The sequence below is a fragment of the Corythoichthys intestinalis genome, chromosome 9 (assembly GCF_030265065.1).
Source record: "Corythoichthys intestinalis isolate RoL2023-P3 chromosome 9, ASM3026506v1, whole genome shotgun sequence".
Lineage (NCBI taxonomy): Eukaryota > Metazoa > Chordata > Actinopteri > Syngnathiformes > Syngnathidae > Corythoichthys > Corythoichthys intestinalis.
In genome coordinates, this window is record NC_080403.1 from 20,652,157 (window position 1) to 20,680,133 (window position 27,977).

At 39.4% G+C, this 27,977-nt stretch overlaps 2 protein-coding genes across 7 annotated transcripts; one reads left to right on the plus strand and one right to left on the minus strand.

Moving 5' to 3' along the window:
• Nucleotides 1–474: 474 nt before the first annotated feature.
• On the minus strand, nt 475–15,112 carry si:ch211-161c3.5 (uncharacterized protein C3orf18 homolog). Of its 5 annotated transcripts, none has more exons than XM_057847022.1 (6): nt 6,573–9,965; nt 5,467–5,835; nt 4,901–4,926; nt 4,698–4,827; nt 1,963–1,997; nt 475–927 (listed from the first exon to the last, which is right to left on the minus strand). In XM_057847022.1, exons 2-5 carry the CDS (start codon nt 5,722–5,724, stop codon nt 1,992–1,994), a joined length of 420 nt encoding a protein of 139 aa, XP_057703005.1. In that variant the 5' UTR covers nt 5,725–5,835; nt 6,573–9,965; the 3' UTR covers nt 475–927; nt 1,963–1,991. The 5 variants fall into 5 exon arrangements, with proteins under 5 accessions (XP_057703005.1, XP_057703001.1, XP_057703003.1 ...); XM_057847018.1 differs by lacking the exon at nt 1,963–1,997 and adding an exon at nt 5,937–6,445 and having other exon boundaries at nt 6,573–9,954; XM_057847020.1 differs by lacking the exons at nt 1,963–1,997; nt 6,573–9,965 and adding exons at nt 5,937–6,198; nt 6,285–6,563.
• gnb1b (guanine nucleotide binding protein (G protein), beta polypeptide 1b) lies at nt 14,030–27,969 on the plus strand. Of its 2 annotated transcripts, none has more exons than XM_057847016.1 (11): nt 14,030–14,409; nt 18,815–18,923; nt 19,005–19,043; nt 21,103–21,209; nt 21,327–21,390; nt 21,623–21,785; nt 21,931–21,997; nt 22,080–22,281; nt 23,135–23,351; nt 23,541–23,656; nt 26,084–27,969. In XM_057847016.1, the coding sequence occupies exons 2-10, from the start codon at nt 18,867–18,869 to the stop codon at nt 23,645–23,647; spliced, it is 1,023 nt and encodes a 340-aa protein (XP_057702999.1). In that variant the 5' UTR covers nt 14,030–14,409; nt 18,815–18,866; the 3' UTR covers nt 23,648–23,656; nt 26,084–27,969. The 2 variants fall into 2 exon arrangements, with proteins under 2 accessions (XP_057702999.1, XP_057702998.1); XM_057847015.1 differs by having other exon boundaries at nt 14,031–14,409; nt 26,087–27,969.
• The last annotated feature ends 8 nt before the right edge of the window (nt 27,970–27,977 follow it).

Sequence of the window (27,977 nt, forward strand, 5' to 3'; positions counted from 1 at the left end):
AATTAAAATTTAGCCACAACCGCTAATGTTAGCTCTTACCATTCCTAGTCTAATGACAGCTAAAAGCTAACAGATAGTTGAATCGTTGCAGATTCACAGAGTCAATTGAGGTCGGTAATACTTTCCCCCCAAAAAATCCGTTTTTGGTTATATGAGTGTTTTTTTTTTATTTGTAATTTTGTCTACCTTTATTATAAAAATGCATCTGTGTGTATTTTTACCCATTTTGAACCGAAACTGTGTATTGTAGGCCTATTGATGGAAAAGTGTTTGCTCCGTCAAAATTTTAAATTTTTGTACGGCAACTCGTCACGTCTTTCTTATGCCTTTTGTTACCATTTTTGCTTTGGCACAACTTCGCCCTGCTTCATTAAAGCCATTTTACTATATTTCATGAGTCCGAAACATGTTATTTGTCTGTATTTGTTATTTTTCTGTATTTGTACATCAACAAAGTGACACAACACTGAGAACTTTTAAAAGGAGTTGGAACAGTTTTAATGTATAGTAAAGTAACAATTCCCCAAATAGTCAGCGAGGAAGACACAAAAGGGTTCCTTTAAAGTTGAATGATAACAGCCAGTGTTACACACAATATTACAATAAAAGAACGGAAATAATGAAACAACAGTTACACAAAGTGACCGCATGTGTGCGCCGAGTGATTTAAGTTCGTGAAAGTGATGCTTCGCATGCAGACGAAACCATTTCAAATCCATAGCGATAAAGCATAATTTTGTCACCAAACGCATTTCTTTCTTTCTTCCCAATTAATTTGCCCTCTTGAGTGACCTTCCGTTATTGAAAAGGAATCCAGAAAGTGAAACACAAATGGAAGAGCTTCCGTTAAGCATTGAGAGCTTTGGCTACATCTGTGAAGACCAGGCGACTGGGTCTCTGGGTGGTCCCCTGCGAGGTTCGTAGAGTCTGCGAGAGATAATCCATAATTTCAAAACATCATATGTAGGCTCAAATCCAAATTACTTGTTACTTTCATTTAGATCTTCAAGTGACTCACATTAATTTGAGCAGAGATTCTAAAACATTACGATTCCGGGGGAGAATTTTCCCTAGGAATATCCCTCTAATCGCTGCCAAAGAAAATTAAGTAAAAAGTTGTAATACTATAATAATGAAGCTAGGTATGTTCCAAGTCAATATTTTTCAAGCGAGTCTGTTTGATTGGAGCTGCGAGGGAAGTTTTTTTTTTTTTTTTTTTTCAAATTAATTGTGCAGAGCAAAATAAGGTTACAAATTACGGTAAAATATTTTGTTTTATATAGATAAACTGATATTTAAATAAATTAAGCTGTTCACCTATCTTAGTTGCCATTTTTTGGGGTAAAATACCTCTGGATTATTGTTTTTGTAGCCCTTAACTAGACATCAAATCCATTTCAACTGGGAAGGCTGGCATTGAGTGAACACGTTTCACTGCCATTGATGGCGATTGAACAATCACTGCCAGCTTTTACACCCGATTCCCTTCCTCTGAAAATTATGTGATCAGGCCCAATTTTCGATCACGTGATCGTATAGGGGAATTCCCTAAATAAAGCACATGAATTTTTGTATTTACATACCTGTTTTGAACTTGCCACATTTAATCATGTGGATCAAACCAAAAAGCATATTTTGTCTGTTATGAAACCTTAAATCCTTAAAACTGTGCCAAGTTTAATATAAGTGCAAAATATAATAGTGTATATTATGACATTAGCTTGTGGATTTTTTTTTTAAATGCAGTTCATCGTGGTCCATCTGAATATCATGTGAAACTACAATATCACACGGAGGTATGAGGAAAAGGATTGATGTGATGTATACAGAAGAAGGTAAAAAATGTGTGATGATTAGGATGATACAATCTATGGTCTCTTAATAGAAAAAATGCAAATGATGAAGAATGATTTTGGAGGGTTTAGATAGCAGGTACTAAAGGAATGACACACAATAGCTTACCATGCTTGCCTTTTACCATCATGCCATTGTCAAAACTTTAAAGGAATAAAAAAACATGCCAAGTCAACCGTGTAAACCATAGGAAACGATGTGTTGAGCAATGTTTCAAGCAGAGAAAAAATACCCTAATGATAAAAAAACAATGCTACTGTGCATTGATGTGTCTTGACTACCATGTGCTTTGTATACATAGAAGCCCTTTTGACACAGTAAAAAGTACAAATACACTTAATCCTAAAACGCCTGCAACATGAAGCAATTGTCAGAGAATCCCAAAATTTGAGGAAAAAAAGGTCTTATTGGAACCTTTTTTTTCAAATTTGTAAAAAAGAAAAATCAAAATGAATATGTGTAATAAGTGCTCTAATATCTATAACCTTTATTAAATCATGTTTTTTTTTCTCATGGAACCTGCAAATGCACGTGTTGACTTGCATCCATATCTTTTTTTTTTGAGGAAGAAATTTCAAAATTCTTAATTACAGTCTCAAAATCATGACGTTCTAAGTATCAAATGTGATAAATTTGGCAATAAAGGATTAAAAATGATTCGCTTTTCATTTATTTTGAGATAATACCCAAGTATTTAAATAAAAATAATGTTTATAATTGTTAAGTACCTATTGTATTTGTGTATTTTATTTCATTCTTGTTTTTGCTGCACTATTTAAATTTTGAAACTATCATAATAAAACAATTGCAAAGGTTTATTTTAAAAACATTTAATGAAAATGTTTATTTTAACCCTTTCAGGGACAGTAGTCACTACAATGGACAGCTTTTGAAAAGTTGACACTAGACCTCTGAGCCTTTCTAGAGCAAGTGACTGGTTTTGGTCATTTAAAAAAAACTGAATTACTATTATTTTTAAATATTAATCATTATTGCATTTTTTTTAAATATCATTTTCCACAATTATAAATACATTTATAAATTAATTCAATGTTAATGAAAACAAAATTTTAAAAATTGAAATGGCTATAACCCCATACAACCCTTTTTCATAGTATTTAACTCATTGCATGCCATTGATGGCGATAGACATCCAATTAATTGAAACCGGGAAAACTGCTCATTTAATATTTTTTAAAATAATTTAATAATAAATATTCTGAAATTATTTAGTAATAAAAAAATCAATTGACTATTTTGCACTAATAATTTTGTATTTTTAATATTATAAATGAATTAAAAAAATACCAATGAGTTGAAACAATTTAAAAGGGAAAATTAGTACAACAAATACTACAGGATGATATAAATACTGGGTGGGCCGAATTAAATTACAGTACAGTGAGGGGCATAGTATACCATAGTTTCTCAAATATATTACGCTTGTATGCCTCAGTCACACTTTAAAACCTTTTTTTTTTTTATATTTGCATTTACTTTATGTATTATACGTTACCCCAGTTTGCATTATTTGTATGCAAGCTCAAAAAATTAAGCATGTAAAGTGATGAAAATAAGTATTTGAACACCCTGCTATTTTGCAAGTTCTCCCACTTAGAAATCACGCAGGGGTATGAAATTTTCATCTTAGGTCCATGTCCACTGCGAGAGAGATAATCTAAAAAGGAAGATCCATGAAACACAATGTATGATTTTTTAAAAACGATTTATTTGTGTGATACAGCAGCAAATAATATTTGAAAACCTGAGAAAAAGAATGTTAATATTTGGTACAGTAGCTTTTGTTTGCAATTACAAAGGTGGAATGTTTCCTTTAGTTTTTCACCTGGTTTGCACACATTGCGGGAGGGATCTTGGCCCACCCATCAGTCAGGTTTCTGGGCTGTCAATGAGAAACACGGACTTCGAGCTCCCTCCAAAGGTTTTCCATTGGGTTTAGGTCTGGAGACCGGCTAGGCCATGCTAGAACCTTGTAATGCTTCTTCAGAGCAAGTACTTGGTTTTCCTGGCTGTGTGCTTCGGATCATTGTCATGTTGGAAGACCTAGGCACGACCCATCTTCAATGCTCTGACTGAAGGAAGGAAGTTGTTCCCCAAAATCTCACAAAACAGGGCCCCAGTCATCCTCTTTACATGGGGCTCCACTCCGATTGAGATTGACCGTCATGTTTAGCGTCTTCCATCTTCTAATGATTGCTCCCACAGTGGACCGTTTTCCCCCCTAATGCTTGGCAATTGCTCCGTAGCACTTTCCAGCCTAGTGAAGGTGAACAATTTTGTCTCTCGTGTCCATGGACAACTCTGGTCTTGACCATGTTAGACGTTTGAGTCTTACTGAATGTATGGGGTGGACAGGTGCTGCTATCGACCTCAAACAAGTGCATCTGATTCAGGATAATACATGGACTGGAGGTGGACTTTTAATAGGCAGACTAACAGGTCTTTCGGGGTAAGAATTCTATCTGATAGACAGGTGTTCAAATACTTATTTGGAGCTGTATCACACAAATAAATTGTTAGAAATTCATGCATTGTGATTTCTGGATTTTTCTTTTTAGATGCTCTCTCACACAGTGGACATCCACCTACAATGAAAACTTCAGACTCTTCCATGATTTCTAAGTGGGAGAACTTGCAAAATAGCAGGGTGTTCCAATACCTATTTTATCCACTGTACATAGTAATTTTCAAAGACTACTATCATTTAGTCGATCAGAAAACGTGCATTCTACGTGTAAGACTTTGACAAAACATTTGTACTGTATACACAATGTGTGAATTACTTTTACAGACAATTTACTCTTTTGATGCACTCAGCTGACCTTGGCATTGGGACCGGCAAGTGTGCCATCCCGGCCGTGGTCCAGCAGTTCCTGTTCCAGCAGGTCGTCTTGTTCTTCGGCAGGGTCGAAGTTGTACATCGGCATCAGCTGGTGCCTCAGCTTCTCCAAACTAACAAGACAGCAAGAAACATTTTAGATATAGGAATAAACTGTGAGGAACATAACGTTTGTATTAAACATACCGCTTCCTTTTCCGAATGTACAGCATCTATGAAGAAGAAAATTTGAACAAATGAACCTTACTAACAAAACACTGTATTAAGATAAGTGTTGCACTGATACCACTTTTTAGCTCCAGATACTGATACCCGGCTGTAACGGCATACTCACTTAAATGTAAAGTAATTCTATCATGGCTTGGTCAGACGTTGGCTTAATTCATTGTTTGGCATTGAGGGCAGTTTGACATTGAATCCAAATGCAAATAAACTCGCTGCCAACCTCCCACTTCAAGTGGATTGGACATACATTAGTGATAAACTCTTTTAAATTCACAGCAGAAGGATGAATGGATGCCACATTACTGGACGTCTATCATCAACTTGGGAAAGGTGACATGCGCCCCTATTTTTACAGCAGCATGCATAGCTGGCAGCCATCTTGGGTAGAGCGACCGGCAGTTGGAAACTAGATCCAGGCACATTATATTTTTTAGTAATACCCCAGACCGATGTCCTTTTAGTGCTGTATCGGTACCGGTGCAACACTAATTATGATGAATTTGAACCTGACAAATTGAACATCTTACTAAAGTGAGCGCCAAGCCGAGGACAGTGATTATGCCAAAGGGCACGAGCACCATTCCCATCCCCGAGCCCTCCATCACCACCTCTGAGAATGCGGTGGTATTGTAGATGTTGCTCTCGTTGGCCGGGACGGTAACAGTCATGAGTGTCGTCCTGGTTGTGACATTGTCCCTTATTGTGCTCGAAGAGGTCAGCAGCGGAACAGCGGTGGTGTTTGGGGATAGTAAAGTTGACATTGTTTTGGTATCAGACAGGGCCATGGTCAGCTGTTTCAACTGGACGTTGTAAAAATGTATTTATATTGTGTGCGTTGTCTCATTGCTGATGTAGTTGTCTTCACGCAAAAACTGAAGAAGCCTTGGTCTTGTGATCTTGAAGACAAGTTGCAACACAACAAACACTTTAATTGCCATAGAAATCAATTGGACTGGTTGTCAATGTGCAAATCAATTTCTATACTACGAGTCCTTACCAGTCGGTATGAGACCGAGACCCAAGCAGGAGTAAACAAAACGTTGAACAAAGTGATAAATGTTTGAGTAAAAAAAACAAAACAAAAAAACAGTATGACCTTGATGTCGACACATGTAGAAAGTACAGTATACTGTAGTGCCAACGAGGATGTGGTTGGTAGGTGTCGAGCTCAGGATGTGGGCAGCAAAAGGCACACGGGTGGAAGCATCAGTATGAAACTCAGATGCAAATCTTGAGAATACGCAACGCCCAAACTGTAACTGTGGAGGAAATGTGCTTTTTAAAGCAACCTCAAATGCCAAACTGACAGGCTTCCTCCCACACCATAAGCTCTATTAATACCTACTGCCTACAAGTCTTGGCGCATGTTCCATCCACATTTAATTGGCATTGCATGGCATTAAATTCTTTGCTCTGGTGCTTTTTTTCGAGTTTATCTTTTCAGAAAAGGGGTCATACAATCATCTGTCTCCTTTTTCTGCTTGCCGTCTGCTTTTAATTATCAATCTGCATGCAAAGCAAAATGACCAGTGAAAACGAAATGGTGGTGAGAATACAACATTCTGCTATGAAGGGTAATGTGTGCACGCTGACCTTTTTTCAGGTTGCGCTATGACCAGAGGTGCATACGTACCTGAAGTGTATGACATGCTTGAGTTCTCATTGGGAGAGGAGACATTTCCTTCAATGTCTGCCCCTCCTCCCTTTAGCAATGCGGGTCCCGCGCAGCCTGTTTACAATGAAAAGCTGCCATTTTCTTGCAGGACAGAAGTCCCACAGCGACGTAACCTGTCCTGGCAGCTTCCGTGAGAGCCCCCTCACTTCCTCCTATGGCCTCCGAGGACCGGTTGCCCCTCTCTTTTGTATTCTCTTTTTATTGACACTCTTTCTTTGGCACGAAAGACTGGCTGCTGGAAGGATGCTACGAAGGGAGCGGGGAACCCAAGTGCCCGCCTCCTTGGCAACTTGATTGGACAAACAGTATAAAGCTACGGGTCACAATTGGCTGGTACTCCAGCATGTCAAGCTTTGCAGGGATGAGGATGGGATTTAACGACTCGAGGCACCAGATGCTGTCAGGCCCGTGTGAGCGACTGCATCCGGGTGGCAAGCGCCAAGTAATTTAACCCCTTCTTGCCTGTTCTCCAAACTGTTGGTTATTATTTTCGTGTCAGTTTATTACCTACGCCAGTAGGTGAATCCTACAGAAGCGGCGGTTATATATTGAGTTCCGTATGACTGTTTGTCTGTCTGTCTGTCTGTCTGCCTGTTTATTTCTTTGTTTGTCTGTATGTATGGTTGTGTTCAAGGTAACTCAAGAATGAATAAAGGGATTATTATTAAACTTGCAGGATATATTTGTAATATGAAGCGGAAGAGATGATTACATTTTGGTGTAATGAGGTCAAAGGTCACAGAGGTTTGAATGTTTGTGTTCAATATAACTCAAGAACGAATAAAAGGATTATCAAATTTGCAGGATTTGTTTGTATTATGAAACAGGTGATTAAATTTTGGGGTAATGAGGTCAAAGGTCTCAGAGGTTTGTATGTTTTTGTCTGTATGAAGGCCGCACGGTGGAAGAGTGGTTAGCAAGTGTGCCTCACAGTGCCGGGATTGAGGATTCAATCTCGGCACCAGCCTACCTGTGTGAGTTTGCATGTTCTCCCTGTGCCTGCGTGGGTTTTCCCAGGGTACTCCAGCTTCCCCATACATCCCTAAATCATGCATGGTAAACTGATGGGTGTGGTGTGAGTGTGTCTGAATGGTTGTTTGTCTGTATGTGCCCTGTGACTGGCTGGCAATCAGTTCAGGGAGTACCCTGCTTCCTGCCCATTGTTGGCTGTGATAGGCTCCAGCAACTCCGCGACCATCGTGAGGATAAGCAGTTCAGAAGATGAATGAATGAATGTCTGTATGATTGTGTTCAAGATAATTTCAGGTTGAAAAAAGGGATTTTTATCAAACTTGCAGGGCACAGATTAGATTTCGAGCTCACAGAGGTCGGAAATGTAATTTCACGATAACTACAGAACAAATTAAATGATTATTAAACTTGCAGAAGTTGCTTGTATCATTAAACAAAAGAGGTGATTCAATTTTACGGTAATGAGGTCAAAGGTCACAGAGGTCAAAAAAGGAATTTCACGATAATTGAAGAGCAAATAAAGGGGTTATTATAAAATTTGCAGGACATATTTTTAATATGGAACGGAAAAGGAGATTAAAGTAAGGGGTCATGGGTCAAACAGGTCAAAAAAGGAATTTCATGTTAACTTATTTCATATATAAAGTGCCAGCTATACTAAATAGGGGATGCTCTGAATTTGGCTGCTTAGGCTTAAAGGTAACATCGGACCTACAAAAATCCAGCCCCACCTGACCCAGGTCCGCTTGTATTAAAGCCCGACCCGCACCGAGCCCGATCAAATAACTTGATTTGCAGGCCCGAGCCCAAAACAAACCTGAAATTTTATGTTTTATTTGTGAGAAATCAGGATAGGGATGGGAATCGAAATCAGATTCCAATTCCGAACTGGTTCCTAGTGTCTCGACATCACAATGAAAAAGCCTTAACGATCCCGCTAAGGATTCCTAAAGACGCATATTGCGTCGTGACGTGTCTTCTTGTCCAGACGCATCAAACTAGCATGGCACCAAGACCCACTCGTTCCAAAGTTTTGCTACGCTTTACCAGGAAAGAGTGTGAAAATGAAAGGTTACGATGGTTTAGCACGAGCATTGCAGCCGTAAACATAACAATGACAGCACGTAGGTTCAAACGCTCAAAAGTGTGTCTTAACTTCACCAGGAAAAATTGCAACAAAGCGACTTGCAGTCATTGCAAGGTGGAGATAACTGCATCAGGAGGGAATACGACTGCGCTGACCTCACCGAGACGCTAAGGCTCAGTCCTGGCTATACAGCTAGCTAAACTCCCAAATGAAGATGCAGAAGACGTTGGTATAATTTGTTGACTTTATTCAACCATCACTTGAAGAGTGAAACTAAAAATAGAAATGAAACTAATCAATTTCGTCCCCATTAACAAATAGGTTTGCATCAACGTAAATCAGCGATGATTAGCTGCTAATACAGTAATAACACAAATTGTTAGCATGCGTTCGCTAGCATTAGCACATCGTTCAAACCACTACACAACTGGATTTAAGTGTGGAAACACACAACAACAACACAAAAGATGACACATACAGGCGTTGCCTCTGTAGATATTTTACGAACATTGACAAAGAACGGAGGCTCGTAGTAGTGTTTCCCTCTCTCACTAACTCGCTTGGATGCTTTGTAACGGCATTTCTTCTTCGCGTGTAAGCGCGCTCTTCTTCACGTGAGTGCGTTCTTTGCGTGAGGAAGCACAAGGGCGTTCACTTGAGCGTGAAAGCACCATAAAAACTAAAAGGCATGCATTTCAATATAATGGTAAATAATACACTTTAACTAACACATATTGCCAAAGGCAGAACAACGGCCTATATGCCAATATATACCAATATTTTTTAATTTAGAAAAATATTTCAGTAAAATGTTACACATTCTTGTGCATTTGCCACTTATTGCCACAGTTAACATTGAGGCTTTGGGCCGCTTTTGACTTTGTTGTGAGTTTGTAAGGTTGTGACTTCTGATTAAACAAACTTGATGCCAATCAAAACGTTTGTTCTTCTTTTTCCCAAAATTAGAATCGATAAGTGAATCGATAAAGAATCGAATCGTTAAGCAATATCGATAATGGAATCAGAATCGTAAAAATCGTAAATTGGGAGAAGGAGGAAAGGGAAGGTATGCGTGGGGCAGGACCGAGTCGACAGGTACGCGGCCAAAAGTTGACCTAACATTGATCAGTACTTGGGCCAGACTTTTGAAACCTTCACTAAGGTCCTGACGGCAAAAGTCTTAGCACCAAGAGGTGCGGTCCTCAAAACAAATGATAATACAGATGTTTGACGATCATCATTCTTCATCATCAGTCTTTCTGAGTGCCACATTCATTACATTCAGCGAAGCCGACACAGGTTTGTGTAACATCTTCAACAATCAATATGAGGCCTTTCAACACCCCACTCTTGCCGGTGCGTGTTTGTCTTTTCAATTCCCCCATCTTTCGTTTGTTTTTAACTTCTTGCTGCTCAGTATCGAAATACCAGGTCAAAAATATGTAATGGATGCGGAGGGGAAGATTAAAAAGAGGGCAGGGCCACAGCGTTCACGTGTGCAAGGCATGCTCTGGCTCTACGACTCCTGTTTGCAATTACCATAAAGCGCCTTCTATGTTTTATCCAAATTATTTATTCTATAACCAGTATTCCTTAGTTTAACATCCATACATCGTTTTAGTATACTTAATATATTAGTATAAATATACAGTATATCACAAAAGTGAGTACACCCCTCGCATTTCTGCAGATATTTAAGTACATCTTTTCATGGGACAACACTGACAAAATGACACAATGAAAAGTATTCTGTGTACAGTTTATATAATAGTGTTAATTTATTTTCCCCTTAAAATAACTCAAAATATAGCCATTAATATCCAAACCCCTGGCAACAAAAGTGAGTACACCCCTTAGAAACTACGTAAATCCCGAAATGTCCAAATCGAGTACTGCTTGTCATTTTCCCTCCAAAATGTCATATGACTCGTTACAAGAGTGCTGTCAGCATTGCTGCAGAGATTGAAGAGGTGGGGGGTCAACCTGTTAGTGCCCAGACCATATGCCGCACTCTACATTAAATTGGTGTTCATGGCTGTCACCCCGGGAAGAAGCCTCTTCTGAAGACGGTACACAAGAAAGCCCACCAGTCTCATCAGACCATGGGACATGGTTCCAGTAATCCATGTGCTTTTTTTCACATGTCTTCAGCAAACTGTTGACATGTCTTCAGCAAACTGTTTGCGGGCTTTCTTGTATACTGTCTTCAGAAGAGTCTTCCACCTGGGGTGACAGCCATGCACACAGAGACGTAGCAAGGGTCCCCGGGGGCCCCAGGGAACAAGCAACATGGGACCCTTCGAGCGTGAGCAAGTAAGGGGGACAGTTGGACTAGGAGCAATAGCATATTTAATAAAAGTATAACGCCTCGGTCTCATGGAGCGTTTTTTAGCACACTCAAAGTCCCCGGCTTCTACTACATTAGGACATAAAACTACAGTAACATAGTACACTCACTGCTTTCTTGCTTCCTTTTCTCCTTTTCTGCTATTTTTCCTTTCTTTTGTCGCTTCCAGAAGAATAACTTCTCTTCATTTTGGATATACGCCAATTACAAAAACGCCAAATCACCGTGCACTCTCACTCTGAGTCACGTGGGGGGGGGGGGGGGGGGGGTCGAGCGAGTGAAGGGGCCCCTTCAGGGAACTCAGACACAAGGCTTTCACTGGCAGTAAAGCTGCGTGTGCTAAATCTCTTGGCCCTCTGGGGGGCCCTGCTGGCTTGGGGCCCTAGGCAATTGCCTGGTTTACCTAATGGGACGCGACGCCTCTGCATGCACAACAATTTGATGTAGAGTGCGGCTTATGGTCTGAGCACGAACAGGCTGACCCCCCACCTCTTCAATCTCTGCAGCAATGCTGACAGCACTCCTGTAACGAGCCATATGACATTTTGGAGGGAAAATGACAAGCAGTACTCGATTTGGACATTTCGGGATTTACGTCGTTTCAAAGGGGTGTACTCAGTTTTGTTGCCAGGGGTTTAGATATTAATGGCTATATTGTGAGTTATTTTGAGGGGAAAATAAATTAACTCTATCATATAAGCTGCACACAGACTACTTTTCATTGTGTCAAAGCTTATAAAGAGGAGTGCAAGAGCAGAAACTGCTTTTTCAGTCTTTTCTCTGTTTTCCGCCTTATACTTATGTTTCATAATTGTCATGATATAATGCATGTAGTTGGATGTTGACATGCATGTTCACCCTGTTATGAAGAAAATGGAAAAATGGAAACTTATTTATTGGCAAATTGGGACATATATTAACGATATTGACTCATATTTTCCATCTCCTTCCAAGAATTTTTCCAGCTCATTTTGAACAGGTCAAAGGTCAACATCGCAAACACGGGTGGGGGGGGGGGGAGTCAATGTTGAATGAAATTAATCCTTTTGAGATTTTGTATAATACTGCCACCTAGTGATCAATCGAGAGCCTTGCATAAATCAGATAGGCCCAAACAGTCACTGGTGCAGTTGTATTCACAGAAAATGTACTCTCTTAGAAAATGTTGCATTTTTAATGACTCCTAAGCTTCTGTGAATGTTAATTTGGATTCTGACTTTAAAGAAAATATGATACAATCCTTGTAATTTTATCCATTTGTAAGATAAAATGGCCACAGGGTGAACACATTTCAGTCAGAATAAGGCAAACTTTAATGTCAACATACTGTGCAGGAGTACATCTGGAGAACTTTTAACAGTGGAACACAATAACAGCATTCATTCGAATAATGCCGTGTGCAGTAGCCCACTCAATATATGGAACAAAGGTGAACGATTTAAGGTCCTGCCTGATGGCCTAACAATCGATTTGTCCAGCTTCCTCCACAAATGGGTATTCATATATATGCATACAGTCATGTGAAAAAATTAGTACACCCTATGGACGCCCGTGTTTTCTAACATAATTGGTCATGTGGATATTATCAATTTTAACAATCTTGAGAGATTTAAGTAATAGAACTAAACAATTAAAAAAGAAAAAACGATATATTATAACTTTCTGTAAGATGTCATTTTAAATAAATGCCATTTCAGTTGAGGAATAAATTAGGACAACCCCACATTCAATCCCACTTAAAATGGCTAAAATCACACACACAAGTGTATCACATCAGGTGCACGTGATTAGAATATCATTACCCAGTGACAGATGTATCTAAAATTGTATTATTTGGACACCAGAACAGAGGACATGTTTGTCATAAACCCATTCTATTCCAGGAAAAGAACCTCATACCAACTGTTAAGCATGGAGGTGGAACTGTGATGGTTTGGATATGTTTTGTTGCAGCGGGATCTGGCCAGCTCAACATCATAGAATGCACCACGAATTCTATCGTATATCAGAGGGTGCTTGAGGAACATGTAAGATCATCTGTGAAAAAAATTAAAGCTGAGGCGAAACTGGACTGTGCAACATGACAATGACCCAAAACATACCAGCAACTCCACCAAGGACTGGCTGAAAAGGAAGAAATGGAGAGTCCTAGAATGGCACAGTCAAAGCCCAGATCTTAATCCCATTGAGATGCTGTGGGGTGACTTGGAACAGGCTGCACATGCAAGAAACCCCTCAAACATCTCACATCGGAAAGTATTCTGCGTTGAGGAGTGGGGCAAACTTTCTTCGGACCAATGTCAAAGACTGGTAGACGACTACAAAAAGCCTCTCACTTTAGTTATTTCAGAGGGTACCACAAGGGGGTAACACTAGCTATTAGGTGGTAGGGTGTCCTAACTTTATCCTCAGTTAGAATATGCATTTTGTTAATGAGTAAAACAATGTTATTTTTTGTTGTTTACATGCAATTAAATCACTTTCTTTTCCAGAGATAAAGAAAAATAAGACGAGACGTTGATATATGAACATTTCTTAATAAAGAACTGAATATTTCATTGGGTGTCCTATTTTTTCCCCACATTACTGTATATGCATATAATGTGTGACCTTGATGATCTTCTTGAGTTGGAGAAAGATGATATAAATCATACATTGAGCCAGTTTGGGTGAGTATGTTCTTTTTGGCAAGGAACTGTAGGATGCTCAGAGCATTGTAAGCAGGCACATCATAGGTAAAGAGGCCAAAATTGTCCTACTGCAACTGTTGCCTCTTTTCGCAGGTTGAACGATGCAAATGCAGAAAGATGTCTTTGAACACCTTTGGAGATCTTTCCCAAAATGAATGGGAAATTTGTCAACTGGATTTTGAAAAAAAGGTTTACATCGTCATTGCTTTGTATTTACTTTATGAGAAGTAGCTTACTGTAATACTTGACAGAATCCAGCTAATCGGCACCTATCAGTGGAGGCTGATTGCTTTGCTTGCTGCAGAGTGGGGTTTCCCAGCGATGACTGCAGGGTCACCGCGCCCATCTCGACGTTCGATGGCCGGACGAGAGTGCTTCTGCGTCGGCAAAGGGCAAATATCAGACTCGGTGTAGTAGTGGCAGTTTGATGTGGCAGTGAAATAGCCCGACCGAACTTTGAATCTTCGCCTTTATTCAGTCTGCCTTTGTTCTGTACGAGGCTTGTGGGTGTGATCCCCCCCTCTTTTCTCCCTCCTCCCTCCCTCATCTCCGGTTGGTCGACTGTTGGGCTCGCTGCTTCCTCGGCAAAGCGACGCTAGCTGGGGCTGGCTAGTTCTTGAGCTAGCGGTGGGGGCTCTTCGCTGATTTTCGTGGGCTCGTCTCGTATCCCGGTCAATGCCAAAAAACACATTGGCTCAGGTAAGATGAATTATAGCGACAATATTGCTGTTTAGTTTGAACCCCCTTTTCATCTTACGTGGGGTTGGGTATTGTGGCCGAATTTAGCTTTTCGGGGGTGGGGTAGAATTAGCTTTAGCCTCTTAGCTATTTAAGTCAGCTGCGGTTTCATAATAAGCTTCCAAAAGTACATAACACCAATATGACCGTTTAATTTATGAATACAGTCGTAATTTAACCAATATTTAATATATATGTAGCATTACATTTTTGAGTGTACCAGCCTTGGGTTGGTGTCACCCACGGCCGAACCAAGGGCTCTCCTCTCCGGCCTCTCCCCAGCCACAACCCCTTGCCAACTATACACGATTAACCCAAACTACATTGAGTGAGATATACTTTACACTGGTAATTATTTAAAATCAATGTTGTCTGCTCGCAAATGCGGTATTTTTGTGTATGTTTTTTTCAGCGTGCGCGTGTGACTAAATAGAGAAAATATGCACATAGTTGGTGACGAATGAACTGGGCAGGGCTCGGCTCGTAGAATTATTAAAGTGTGTTCCTTATTGAGGTTTTTTAAGTTGCGGGTTGCTCATTTAGAGTAGTTAAATGAACAAATTGCACTGGTGTGTATCACTGGACATCTTTCGAGGTGTAATGAATGTGAGTTGCTGCGTTAACACCCTTTTCGTGTTGGAATTAAGCATTTCGAACGCAACCCGACGCTTTAAAATTCGAATCTAAGTTTGAGAGTGCACTTCCAACGGAAAAAATGTAAAGAGGATGAATTCGTGGTTGTGCGCCCCGCTTTGTGGAAAGGGCCAATTCGCCGCCCAGCCCGACCGACCGACCTTGCACATTTCCAGATGAGATCCGCAAATCAGCGCCGCGACTGTCCTAATCGAATCAAATGTACGCCTTGTGTTTTAACGAGATTGTATAGTGTGCAAGTAAGTGGATTTGTACAGGGCCAGTGGCCTCGCCAGATCCCTTTTAAAGAAGCGTCTCCTCCCTACATAAGCTGTTAAGGCAAGTCATAATTGCGGAAGGACGGGAAGTGATTCTTGCACTTTTCATATTTGTGCCTTCCAATTTGAGCTGATACTAGGCCTGGGGGAAAATGGGCCATCGTATGTAAAGGTGAACTGAATGATGAGAGTCGTAGCTGCAGTTCTGCCCTGCCTTGCAGGCCTCCCCACTTAAAAGAGCTACACGCTAAGCTAACTAGCGGACAGACCGTCAGGGGAAGGCAAGATGGCGTTGAGCTGCATCTTCCCTGGTAGCACACACTTACAACATTACAACTGTGAGCCATGCAAAGAATATAGCCAAATACTTGTAACCCCCCCCGCTCATGGGTTTGCATATTCCTCATAAATTAGAATAGACAGCTATCCTGCAGGTATGCAGATAGAATGCAAACAATCCCAGTTGTAGGTAAATCACTGTAGTGCACATCCTGGGGCCCAGATCAAGATCAAGTGTCAGTGTTTAGTTAACTGCGAGGAAATATAAGCATCTGTCAGTGCACAGTCAGTGGCAAATTATGAAATGGCATTGAGCTCTACTCCTTTTTTGCAATGCTCGACAGTGACAACGAGACGTCCAATTCATTGAAACTGGGAGAACTGCCTGTGAATTCTCATCTTTCAGGGGAATGAATGTTTCTTCACCCTCTCAGCCATCAATGGCAGCCAATGATTTTACAGACACTATTGAAAAATGTTGGTCTACATTTTGGTATCAACCTGTTGGTGCTTTCATTAAACGATATCATATTTCTAAAATGATATGCAAGTTTTCATTGGAGCATATCGATAAGCTGCTTGCCATTGACATCCAGTTCATTAAAAACTGGGAGGACTGGCTGTGAAGTCATTTTCAGTGCCGATGAGTTAAAAAAGAAGAAGAAAAAAAAAACGGCAAATAAAAATAGTGTGATGACTGGATAATCAGTTATCAAATCCAGGCAATTGTCATAAGAATGTTGTATTTAAAAGAATTAAGATTAAACTCATCCCTTTTATGAATGGAAAAACATATTTCCATTGCCCTACTTGGCTTCACCAGCTGTTTGTGTTAGTGGACAGGGATAGGATTACACACTCATTGACTGAGGATTTGAGCTCTTCAGGATTAAGGATTTTGCGCGCTGATATTGCTGGTTATGATCCTCCTACCATTCTGTGATCCAAGTTCACCTCATTTAAACATTGTCATTGTACATTCCACTTAGTCACGGAGCAGAGATATTTAAACTGGAGGAGCGGTCGTAGAGCGACCCAAGCGAGCTCAAAACTCCAGGCTGTATACCAGCGCTCATTGTTTATCAGGCAGTCAGCTGACCCTGATCAGGCGCTTGGGAAAGGAGAAGTGATGAAGGAGAGGAAGTGCAAGCATCCACAGAGGTCAATGAGGAAATAATATATTTAGGTGCTCAGTACTGTGTGAAAAATGTGAAGCCACCACTTGCTTTTTTATGTAGGCTACCCCTTTCATAATTTTTGGGTGTGTACACTAGTAATGTAAAACAGAGGATTATGCAAAATCGATTAGGCAGTTTCATACAAGTCCATGTAAACCAGACTAATCATGGTGCATGAGACAAGGAGAATTACAAGGTACTCAAATCATGCAAGTGTGGGTTACATTGTCATCAAACAACAGGGATTGCCTGTAAATGGTGATTTTAATTTTGGCTTCTCAAGATCATAAAAACCACAGGTGTGACAAATTTACAATATATCAATATGGTGACATATTGCAATACTTTGGATCTCATTAGGTTATCGATGTGCTCACACCCAGAATTGATTTGCCATTTTAAAACTGCAAAAAAAAAAAAAATTTTAGACTAGACCAAAATTTTACACTAGGATGGTTCGGCCCTCTCAGTCAAAAGAATCGGATGTCTAGCGCTGCCAATGGCACTCAAACTAGCATATAAACCCAGTCCTGACAGTTTAAATAAATTGGACGTCTATTGTTGTCACTTGCAGGCAACAAATTAAGCTCATTACAAGAATGTTGTAATAATATGGTGTTGCTGTATTTATTTACATAAATGTTGCACAATATTTTCATAGTCTGTGAGGCGGAAAGGTTTTTGACATTGTCCGCGACTGGAAAAAATATAATTGAGAAAAAGTTTTTCTTTTGAATATTTGATCCATGTAATTGTTGTATTGCTATATTGTGAGATAATCGTTATTGTGAGCCTTGTTGGGAAGTACCCGGAGGTTCCCACCCTTTATAAAAACTTTCTTTTTTTTTTTTAAATGTTCAATGTGCCAAATTGTCAAGTCGTACTTGATACCAAATATTTTTTAATCGAATATTGTTTTCAAGGTGATGAAAGTATTGTCATCAGTGTATGACACTACTTGGTAAGCTCATTCCATTATTATAAGATAATGATTGTAAGAGGATAAATGCTGGACAGAGGCTGACCAATCAGGGACTTGTTTCAGGCTAGAGCACTATTTAATGTCCTGAAATGTCAAGCAACACTCAGTGACACTACAGGTAAGGTGACTGGTTGCTTAGTTGTTGGTTTGTTGTATTTGGAATTCGTTTTAAGTCACATGTGGCATTGAAGGTAATTTGTATCTCATTTCTGTGTGGGTGTGTATATATATATTTTTTGCTACATTACAAAACAACCCCAACTACTTAGCATTGATGACGCAAGAAGGAACTTAGATTTCACTGTAGATTTATGACCATTTCTACTTATTATTAACCATGTGTATATTTGAGGTACACTTTTGTAATCCAAATTGGTAAGGTTTAACCATTTAAAACTGTTTGTATTGTTTTCTTCCTGGCCCGACATAATAGGAGAGACTAATAGTCCGGCAGCATTTTAAAACACTTAAATGTCATCTGCCTCCTAATGTACTTCTTTGAATAATTAATGTGATTGATCCAAGCTTGCAAAATGTTGCTCGCAGCCATGTTGTCGCCATGTTTGTGTTGTGCTACTTTGGCAAAGATGGCATTTTATTGCTACGACTCTTATTTTTCGTGTTGACAGTTCATTGCAGAGTTCTTAATTTGTTGTATTTTAAGGGGTAAAAAGCACATTGTAAGCACAGCTCGGTCCTTGTCTCCCTACTAATATAAATGGGTTATTGATTACTCGGCGAACATTGGTAGGATCCCTAGGATTGAGGTCAGATGGATGACGCCTACTTTTCCCTATCAGTGGAACATCACGTCTCAACATAGGATTTGTCCGGTGCGAATGTCGGGATTATAGCGTGACATTGAGGTGGTAATGTTAGGTTTACATGTGAACTGTACTCATTGTCCTTGCATCAGAAACTTTGGCCTGTAAATGGATTGTGCCTGAGTTTACAAGCCACGTCGCTTGACCATGTTTGGCAACTTAAAGATTCTCGTTTGGACCTTTATTTTGTAGATCAACAAGTGCCCCAATAGCTGGAGAGAGGTAACCGAAAAAGAGGAAGAAAATGAGTGAACTGGACCAATTACGCCAAGAGGCAGAGCAGCTCAAAAATCAGATTAGAGTAAGTCTGGTCTTCTTTTCGCTGTGTATCTCAAATAAAATGAGCATAATATCAATAATAATGTTTTCTTTTTCCTTACAGGATGCCAGGAAAGCATGTGCAGATGCCACTCTATCACAGGTAAACTACCACATTATCATCCTAAGGGAACACACAATTTGTAACATCTTAACTCTCTTTTTTTTTTTTTTACTTAATTGAAATGGCAGGGTGGATGCTCAAATTTGTCCAATTATTGGTATGTGTGTATATCCCTTTAGAACAGGGGTGGGCAAACTATTCCACAAAGGGCCGCAGTGGGTGCGAGTTTTTGTTGCAACCCATTAAGAGGACACCTTTTCACCAATCTGCTGTTTTACAAGTGCAATCAGTCAATTGCAGTCAGGTGCTTCTCATTTCTGCTGAAACCTCATTGGTTAAACTATCTGTGCTGGGTCAGTTGGAACAAAGACCAGGACCCACTGCGGCCCTCGAGGACCGGTTTGCCCACCCCTGCTTTAGAAGGATGATAAACAAAATTAGACGGCCACTCTGACGCACTCAGCAGCACCCATCACTGACTGATCAATTTTCCCAAAGCTCACACCAGATTGCGTGTTGCTGCTCAGTTCAGATCAAAGCCATATTATTGATAAGAGTGAAAATAACAACAAATCAAACAGATGGAATAATAATGGGAGGAGAGCTATAATAGAGGCATACAAACATGCAATAGCGTGGAATTCCTTCGCAGACAACACAGCACAAAGTTGCTTTTCATCCATCAGTCAACTCATTCACTGCCATTGGCAGTAATAGACATAGAATCCATTTCTACTGGGATGGCAAGCATTGAGTGATCATGTTTCATTCCTCCCAGTCTTCCTATCAATTTTGACTGGGAGGGCTGGGCGTGATCTTTTTTTTCATATGCTGAGAGAGACTGAGGAAGTTTGTCTTGTATCAAAATACGATGTTACCGTGGACAATACAGTATTCTATTATTGGTCAGTACTTGGAAAGGCTGATTTTATGTCTGGATTTGTTGTTTACCTTTGTACTAATTAGTCTAGGTTAGGGATGTCCAGATCATACATTTTTGGAAATGAGACCAAGTCACCTGCTTTTAAGGATCTGCCTTTACCATGTCCCGATCCGGTACTTCTGCAATGTAATAAGGGAGGGCAAAAAACATTCAAACAAAATAGTCCATAATGCAGTGATTATCACTCTTAGACGATTCTGTTTTAGCGTTAGCTTTCTGCGATAGCTACCGGAACATTAGTCTTCTGGCAGTGTTTACTTCTTATTCCGCTGTTCCCGCCTGTATTGCAATGTTGTGTAGTATAAAATATATTAGTGCTGCAACGATTAATCGATTTAACTCGGGGATTCGATGAGAAAAAAAAAAGAGTCGAATTAAATTTTGCTGCTTCGAGTATTCGTTTAATTAAAGTGGCGTTGTAACGGTAAATTTTGAGAGGGTTTGCATTGAGTTTTATTGATTTGGGTGGACACACTGCCCTCGAGTTGGCCTCATTTCACATGGCTAAATCCAGCTGCTCCCTGTTAAGACCAACATAAGCAAAGTTTCTGTTTGAGCTAATGTTTTTTTTTTTTTTTTTTTTTTAATGCATTCGTAATGTAGTTTATTGGTCTATTTAGCCGTTTTTTGTGCGAATGTGTGTCTGGACCATTTGTTAAGAGCATTGTAAAAAAAAAAAAATTTTTTTTTTTTTAAAGCTTGAGGCTCAGGAATTTTAATTTTTCATGTTCCTTATCCGAGTACTCGATTATTCAAACTAACTAGTTCATCGATTAATCGACTCCCAAAATAATTGATAGCTGCAGCCCTAAAATATATAAATTTTTGTTTCTTTTGGTAATGTCCTCGTACATATGGAATATTTTGTTGCTTTGTAGCCCTTAAAACCTAAAAATAAGAGTAAATAAATGCATTTTAAAACTTGTTGTTTTTCACCCGATTCTGATCCTCAGAAAAATTATCGGGCGTGATTCACAATCATGTGATTGAACTGGGGCTATCCCTAGTCAAGATGAATGTCATCTTATGTCCATTACTGTTCCCACCACTTCGAACACTGTGAAACAATATGAAAACCCATTTTATGGAGACTGTACATTTAAGAAAACACTGACTTACACCGAAAATAAAATGTTACGGTGTCATGTTTTTTAGATCACGGCTAATATTGACCCCGTTGGGCGAATTCAAATGCGTACAAGACGAACACTGCGGGGTCATCTGGCCAAAATCTATGCCATGCACTGGGGAACAGATTCCAGGTAAACAAAACAGTCTTGTATGCATGCAGTTAGTTGGTGTTGCTATACATAAACAAAATAACAAGTGTGAGTTAAACAAGTTTTATGCTGAATTATTTCGATACGTTTCCTTTTCAGGCTCTTGGTCAGTGCTTCTCAGGATGGCAAACTAATTATTTGGGACAGTTATACTACAAATAAGGTAAGTTAGTTAACATGTCATCTAATATAGACAGTAAAATACTGCAGCAAGGCCACATGTTAGGAAGTCGCATGTTGATAAATGTCAAATGTGGCATCAAAAAACTAAAGTTCATGAGTAAGCTATTAGAATTCACTCCGTAGTGTCTGGCAACTTTTCGGCTTGAAGTGTAACACTATCAACTTGTTTTGACTCACAAAGTGTTATCCGTTGTTGTCAACTCCCATTATAGGTCCACGCCATTCCACTTCGTTCTTCCTGGGTTATGACGTGCGCATATGCACCTTCAGGAAATTACGTGGCCTGTGGTGGTTTAGACAACATTTGCTCCATTTACAACCTGAAAACCCGCGAGGGCAATGTACGCGTGAGCCGTGAGCTCGCTGGGCATACAGGTATTGTTCGGGTCATCTTTAAGGGCTGTGTTGAGCCCAGCCTGTGACCGTAGCTTTTTTCTTAACGGCAGTGAAGTCAAGACAAGTGTTTATGTAGAACAAGCAAACAATGAGATGACTGACCTGACACATACCTCCATTTTAGGATACCTCTCCTGCTGTCGTTTTCTTGATGACAACCAGATTGTTACAAGCTCGGGAGACACCACCTGGTAAGGGAAAGAGTTTTTTTGTTAACATTTTATTCCAAGTGCACGCTGGCTTCTAAAAGAACATGTATTTGCAATGTTACAGTGCACTTTGGGACATTGAAACCGGCCAGCAGACAACCACTTTTGCCGGGCACACGGGCGACGTCATGAGCCTCTCTCTGGCCCCAGAGTCCCGGTTATTTGTGTCTGGTGCTTGCGATGCTTCGGCTAAACTCTGGGATGTGCGAGAGGGCATGTGCAGACAGACCTTCACTGGCCATGAGTCTGACATCAATGCCATCTGTGTAAGTCAACCTTGGTCTTGGGACGAGTAATTTACGGGGTTTGCCGAGATTAGAAATGCTCAGCTTTTGGGTGTAATTTCACAATGAATCGAAAATTTGCACTATAACAAATAATATAGACTTCATTTCAGCATATTAAATAAATTAGACCTCAGTTAGTGAATGTACAATTTGCTCCAAATGGGAATCGAACATGGGTGACCACCATCCTTTGGCATCAGAGCGTACAGACAACTGAGCTAAACACCTTAACTGACTGCAACACCTTAACTGACTGCCGAGTTAGCTGTCGCACTGTTTTGAAGGCTAAGGCTAGATTCACACTACTTACTCAAGTTTAAAAAAAATAATAATAATAAATTAAAAAAAAGAGAGAAATTTAAGTGTGGCCCATAAACTTGATAATGCAAATTCAACACATTTAGCAAGTTAACTGTTAACTCTTTCAGTTCCACTGACGACAATGTGGTTATTTTCCTCCTTCTGCCGTGCATTTCAATGTGTTTATCACGAATGGACGTCCAATCCATTTGAAATTGGAGGGATGTCAGCGAACGCTACCACCCTAACAGTTCAAATGGATTGCAGTTAACTTGATAAAATGGGTTAGGAATACAATACTTATAATAAGTTACTTAAAAGAACCTAACAGTTACGTCTACTTAAAATTGTAAGTTAGCATGACTAATAGAAGATTTTTTTTTTAAGTAATAAGAGGTCAAAATAAGTTCACCTGTAAAGTTTGAGGGTGTTTTTGTTTCATTTTAATGTTTCACCTGAAAACTAATATTCCATACTTGTGAGTGGTGCGTCTCCTGTAGTACTAATGTTGTGTTAAATCCCGGGGTTGCAGTTCTTCCCCAATGGCAATGCCTTTGCCACTGGCTCGGATGATGCCACTTGCAGGCTGTTTGACCTGCGTGCCGATCAGGAATTGATGATCTACTCTCACGACAACATCATCTGCGGCATCACTTCGGTGGCGTTCTCCAAGAGTGGCCGTCTTCTCTTGGCTGGATATGACGATTTCAACTGCAATGTGTGGGACACACTAAAGGCCGACCGTGCCGGTGAGTCTAGTCATCAATAAAACTCATTCCGTATTCTAGTACGCTATTTGTTTGCGTGGCGCCACTACCAGTTGGTAATGTCCCTTTTCATTGGTGGGAAGGCACTCTAGAGAGCCAAATTTTTCCATACAAGCCTTTCAAGTCAATATTCCACAATGTCCCCTGAGTACTTTTTGTTTACCTTTCCAGGTGTGTTGGCTGGCCATGACAACCGTGTGAGCTGCCTGGGTGTGACTGATGATGGCATGGCTGTTGCTACAGGATCCTGGGACAGCTTCCTGAAAATCTGGAATTGAAGCCTGAAGGTTATTATTTCTTTTTCATTCACTAATACCAAAGTGTATAATGATTAATGGTAGCCTGCACATCTTATTTGCTGTTTTGTGAAACAACAATTTCTCCCCAATAGATGCCTATGTAGTAGATGTAATGACTATTGTTTGCATGCAAGTTTTCAAGAGTTGAGCAAATTCTAACTCTGTTGCTTACCAAAATGAACAAACTAGCAAGTGTGTATTTATGTGCAAATTCTGAGTCGTTTTATTGTAGACAATCTTGACAAAGGATTCTTGGAGTTGCTGTTAAGCCTTAAAGACTTGCCACATGAAGCAATTGTCAAAGAATCCCAACATTTTAAAAAAAGTCTTAATGGAAGCTTTTTTTTCTTTAAATTTGTTTAAAAAAAGTTATCTAACATCTATAACCCATGCGAAATCCTGATCCCCCCCCCCCCCCCCCCCATCGAACCTGCCGATGCATGTGTTGACTTGCATCCATTTTTTTGGAGAAATTTCAAAATTCTGAATTAGTCTCAAAATCATGAAATTCTAATTCTCTATAAAGGGTTAAATATTCTTTAAATTGGGTAAAATAGGAACAGGATGGATCATTGATAAGCTATATATTTTGTGGATTTTGAGCATGAACCTACCTTCAAAAAGTTTTTTTTTTTTTTTTTTTAATCTCTAGAAACCAGTTTCACCGTTTGACACAAAATGGGTGGACATGTCTATCATAATGAAGCACAGATGCTTGAAATTGAACATATATTCATATAGTCAGCCAGTGCGGTCTGATGAATTCCCATATTTAAAGTTTTACTTGTAGTATTTGCGGCTGCAACAATTAGTCAAATGATAATAATAATAATAATGACTAATAATTTGTCTACCGTACAAGAATTGTTGAGGAACATTGTGTGGATGTACTGCAGTTGCAATGGCAGTGAGCCGGAGAAAAGATTGTATAAAAATTGACCAAAATTTGTAATTGTTTTATGCCAAAAAAAAAACAAACTAAAGTGCAAGGACATTGCTGTTCTATTAATGCATGTCAATTGGGAGATTGAGTCGGTGGTCACGTGAAATGACGTAAGTGATCCCACGAATTGTGAAAGTCACACTTGCACTTTTTCCTTTTTATGCGGGTAGTACTGATCCGATTCGACACCTATATTTTTAGACCATTAAAAATAATGTAACCAGTATTACGTATATCACTTTGTTGCAACACAGTTCATTTTGTAAACCAAACTTTCTCTGCCATCGTTATAAAAATACATTAAGTAGTAAATATATATACCCCGATAGTTAAAATTCAAAAGACTTATTATAACTGCTTTACAGAAAAAATAAATAACAGTAAAAACACTTCCAAAATGCTAGGGCTAACATTGTCTGATGACTCCAATGTAAAAGGCACATGAAGCTCTTTTTTTTTTTTTTTTTGTATTAAAGTGAGCTCTGCTTGTAACGCCTCTAAAAAATCTGTGTTCACAAATTTACACGATGTTCTTTTGCTATCATGACTTTCTATGTCGCACACAGCAGACATGTTGGCCTAGTGGTTTGATTTACGCAACAAAAAGCACGACGGTGCTGAAAACACACCTGAATACTGGATCAGATCCGATTTTGTGACCAAATCCGATATTGTCCGACACTTCAAAAATAGCTGTATTGAACAGATACTGATGCCTACTAGTAGTCAATTCACAATTGATACTTGGGAGTAGGCATGTGCTGATATAAGATTCTGACAGTATGATAACCTTAAACAAAAATATCACGGTATTGCAATTACATTATTACAGTCAGAACAAAAACTGGATTATTTTCCATAAAAAGCACGTGTGTATGACTCGTATCAAGTTTACATTATACAGACACACACTTTCACAACGCAGAGAGGAAAAATACACCACGTTTTACCACCGCTAGGACCACTAAACACGCTGGTGTTAACTGTCGTAGCTGGTGGGAAACGTTCATAACAGTGTTTACTAACCTTTAATTCTGTATAAATGCAAAATCAAATTTGAGGTATTGACTCCTCGGCAGCCACCCTACGCAAACATGTTTTTACTTGTCAGTTGGCCCTCCTCCTCTAAGCTGCGGCCGTCTGTAACTTTTCTGTAGCTGAAGTATTCCCATGCTCGCGATTTTGTTTTCTTTAAGGGGGGGGGGGGGGGGGGAGTTAAGTTTCACCTCCTCCAGCCATCGTGTAGCACAGCTAACAACTGGTGGGGGAGGGTTGAGCTTTGCAGCTGAAAAGCGAGAGATTTCTCCCTGCATTTTTGTGACATAAAAAAAATACCTAATACCGTATGGACAGTATGACGGAAAATGTTTGCGGTTTTGAAACTTGACGTTTTTATACTATATGATCGCAGACATCAACACACTTGTAGCTCCTTTGCTATTTTTTAATTATAGTGTTGTTTTTTTTCCCAGTAGCCTCTCGTCTTTGCTCCCCAGATGTCCTTTTAACTCCAAAGCCGACTGGAAGACCATTACAACTTCAGAATGTTCACAGCATCTTCAACACTGTTTAAAACTGACTTGGACACCACAAAAAATGTCGAAGGGAAAACCAATCCTTTCCTACACAAAGAAGAGCACAATTGTCTTATCACCTAATTAAAGAAAGGATCTCCTGTGGTATCAAATCAGAAACTTGTGCATTCCTTCTCGGACCATTTCATGTTATCTTGTAAGAAAGAGAGAAAAAAACAACACTATCATCCCATTCAAACGTATGTGTGTTTTGAAAGCAAATGTTGGAGTGTAATTGTACAAATTATTTAACTTTTTTTTTTTTTTTTTTTTTTTTTTTTTTTTTTTTAAAGAATTCTATTCCAACGGTTTGTTACTCTCAATGGCTTTTTTGTCGTATTTCTTTAGTGGTTTTAGATATGTTTGAATGACAGCTTGTCCTTTCTAATCCAGTTAAATCACGTATGAGCGATGAAAGAAAAACATGCAGAAGTTAAAAAAAAAAAAAAAAAAAAAAAAAAGGAAAAAAAAAAAAAGCTTGGATCATATTACACAAGCAGCTTTTCCAAAATGTCTCATGTATTTATATACTAGCTGTTTGCTTCTTTTATTTTCTCATCACAGCCTTTTGCACATGAAGAAGCTTTGCCTCTCAGCTAACACAATGTTAACTAACCAAGCACATGCTATAAGTTATGAATGCTCATTCCAGTAAAAAAAGACTTCTTACGAGTAATTTTGTCCAGTTGAGACCCCCCCTTAATTCTTGTTCATGCCTTCGACATGGGTGGTAGAGATGGTGTAGCAAGGCAGGTGCTGAGTTTATTTTGGGCGGGCCTTTTGTTTTTGCTGTTGTGGGGAGGGGAGGGGGGTTGGTTGACTTGTATGACAAGGATTGGAGTGGGCGGGAAGGTTAGGGTCTTGTGTTTAGTATCCACTTTTCGAGTGAAACACCTCACCTAACTAAATAGACACTTCCTTTGCTTGGGACTGCAGTTGCAACTCTGTGAATGAAATGTACAAAAAAAAAATGTCTGAAAAAAATGGTCTGATGTTTTTAAGTTGAGACATTTAATTTTGTCTGACACGACTTAATTTAGATGTGCATGCTGTAGACTTGCTTTCAGTGGTGCGAAAATAAATAAATACCCCCAAAATAAGTCCTAGATTTTTTTTTTGCTTCTGAAAAGGAGAGTTAACCGAACCGAATTTATTAAACCTCATTAAGTCATTTTCCAGGCTGAGACTTTGCATACTAATGCTATGCACCAGGTGAGCAAGAGACCGCGAACCTAGTGTCAAATATGCTTAAAGTTATATTGATGCCAATTTTAAAGAATATATCTATCTTTGTGATAATTCTGTCCTTGGCAAGCCTTTTCCTCCTCCAAATCTTCACGTGATGGAACAAAAACACGCTCGCAAACAGTGCCCATATTTCACCACATTTTTTCTCCAGTTTTTTTTTTTTCTTTTGGTCTTAAATTGAAAACGCAGAACATCTGAATGACAATTCACTGTATACAGAAGCACTTTTGTTAACGTGACATTCTCACTTTCCTTTCTCTACAATGATGTACTTCAATAAATGTGATGTAATTTGTGTGTGTGGCCACAAGTGAAAATGCAATTTAAGTTCAGATGGATTACCCCCACCAAAACCCCATCCACTTTCCATAAATACGATAGAGCTCTGCATCCTTATGTAGCTTTCCACTTTTTATTTTATTTTTTATTATTTTCCTTTCAGTCTTGGTGTTCCACGGTGAGCTGGATGCAAGATAGATACTGTACTAAAATGTACTGTTATTGATTGAAGATGTAATAAAGCTGTTTGAGAGTTATTGAAGTG

Excerpts from the sequence above, each read along its gene's own strand:
- si:ch211-161c3.5 (XM_057847021.1), bottom strand. The coding sequence starts at position 5,724 with ATGGCCCTGTCTGATACCAAAACAATGTCAACTTTACTATCCCCAAAC. Across the intron at positions 4,828-4,900 it reads TACATTCGGAAAAGGAAGCG|TTTGGAGAAGCTGAGGCACC; the intron begins GTATGTTTAATA and ends CTGTCTTGTTAG. Across the intron at positions 928-4,697 it reads TTGCCGGTCCCAATGCCAAG|ACTCTACGAACCTCGCAGGG; the intron begins GTCAGCTGAGTG and ends TATCTCTCGCAG.
- gnb1b (XM_057847016.1), top strand. The coding sequence starts at position 18,867 with ATGAGTGAACTGGACCAATTACGCCAAGAGGCAGAGCAGCTCAAAAAT. Across the intron at positions 22,282-23,134 it reads CTGACATCAATGCCATCTGT|TTCTTCCCCAATGGCAATGC; the intron begins GTAAGTCAACCT and ends CCGGGGTTGCAG. Across the intron at positions 23,352-23,540 it reads ACTAAAGGCCGACCGTGCCG|GTGTGTTGGCTGGCCATGAC; the intron begins GTGAGTCTAGTC and ends TTACCTTTCCAG.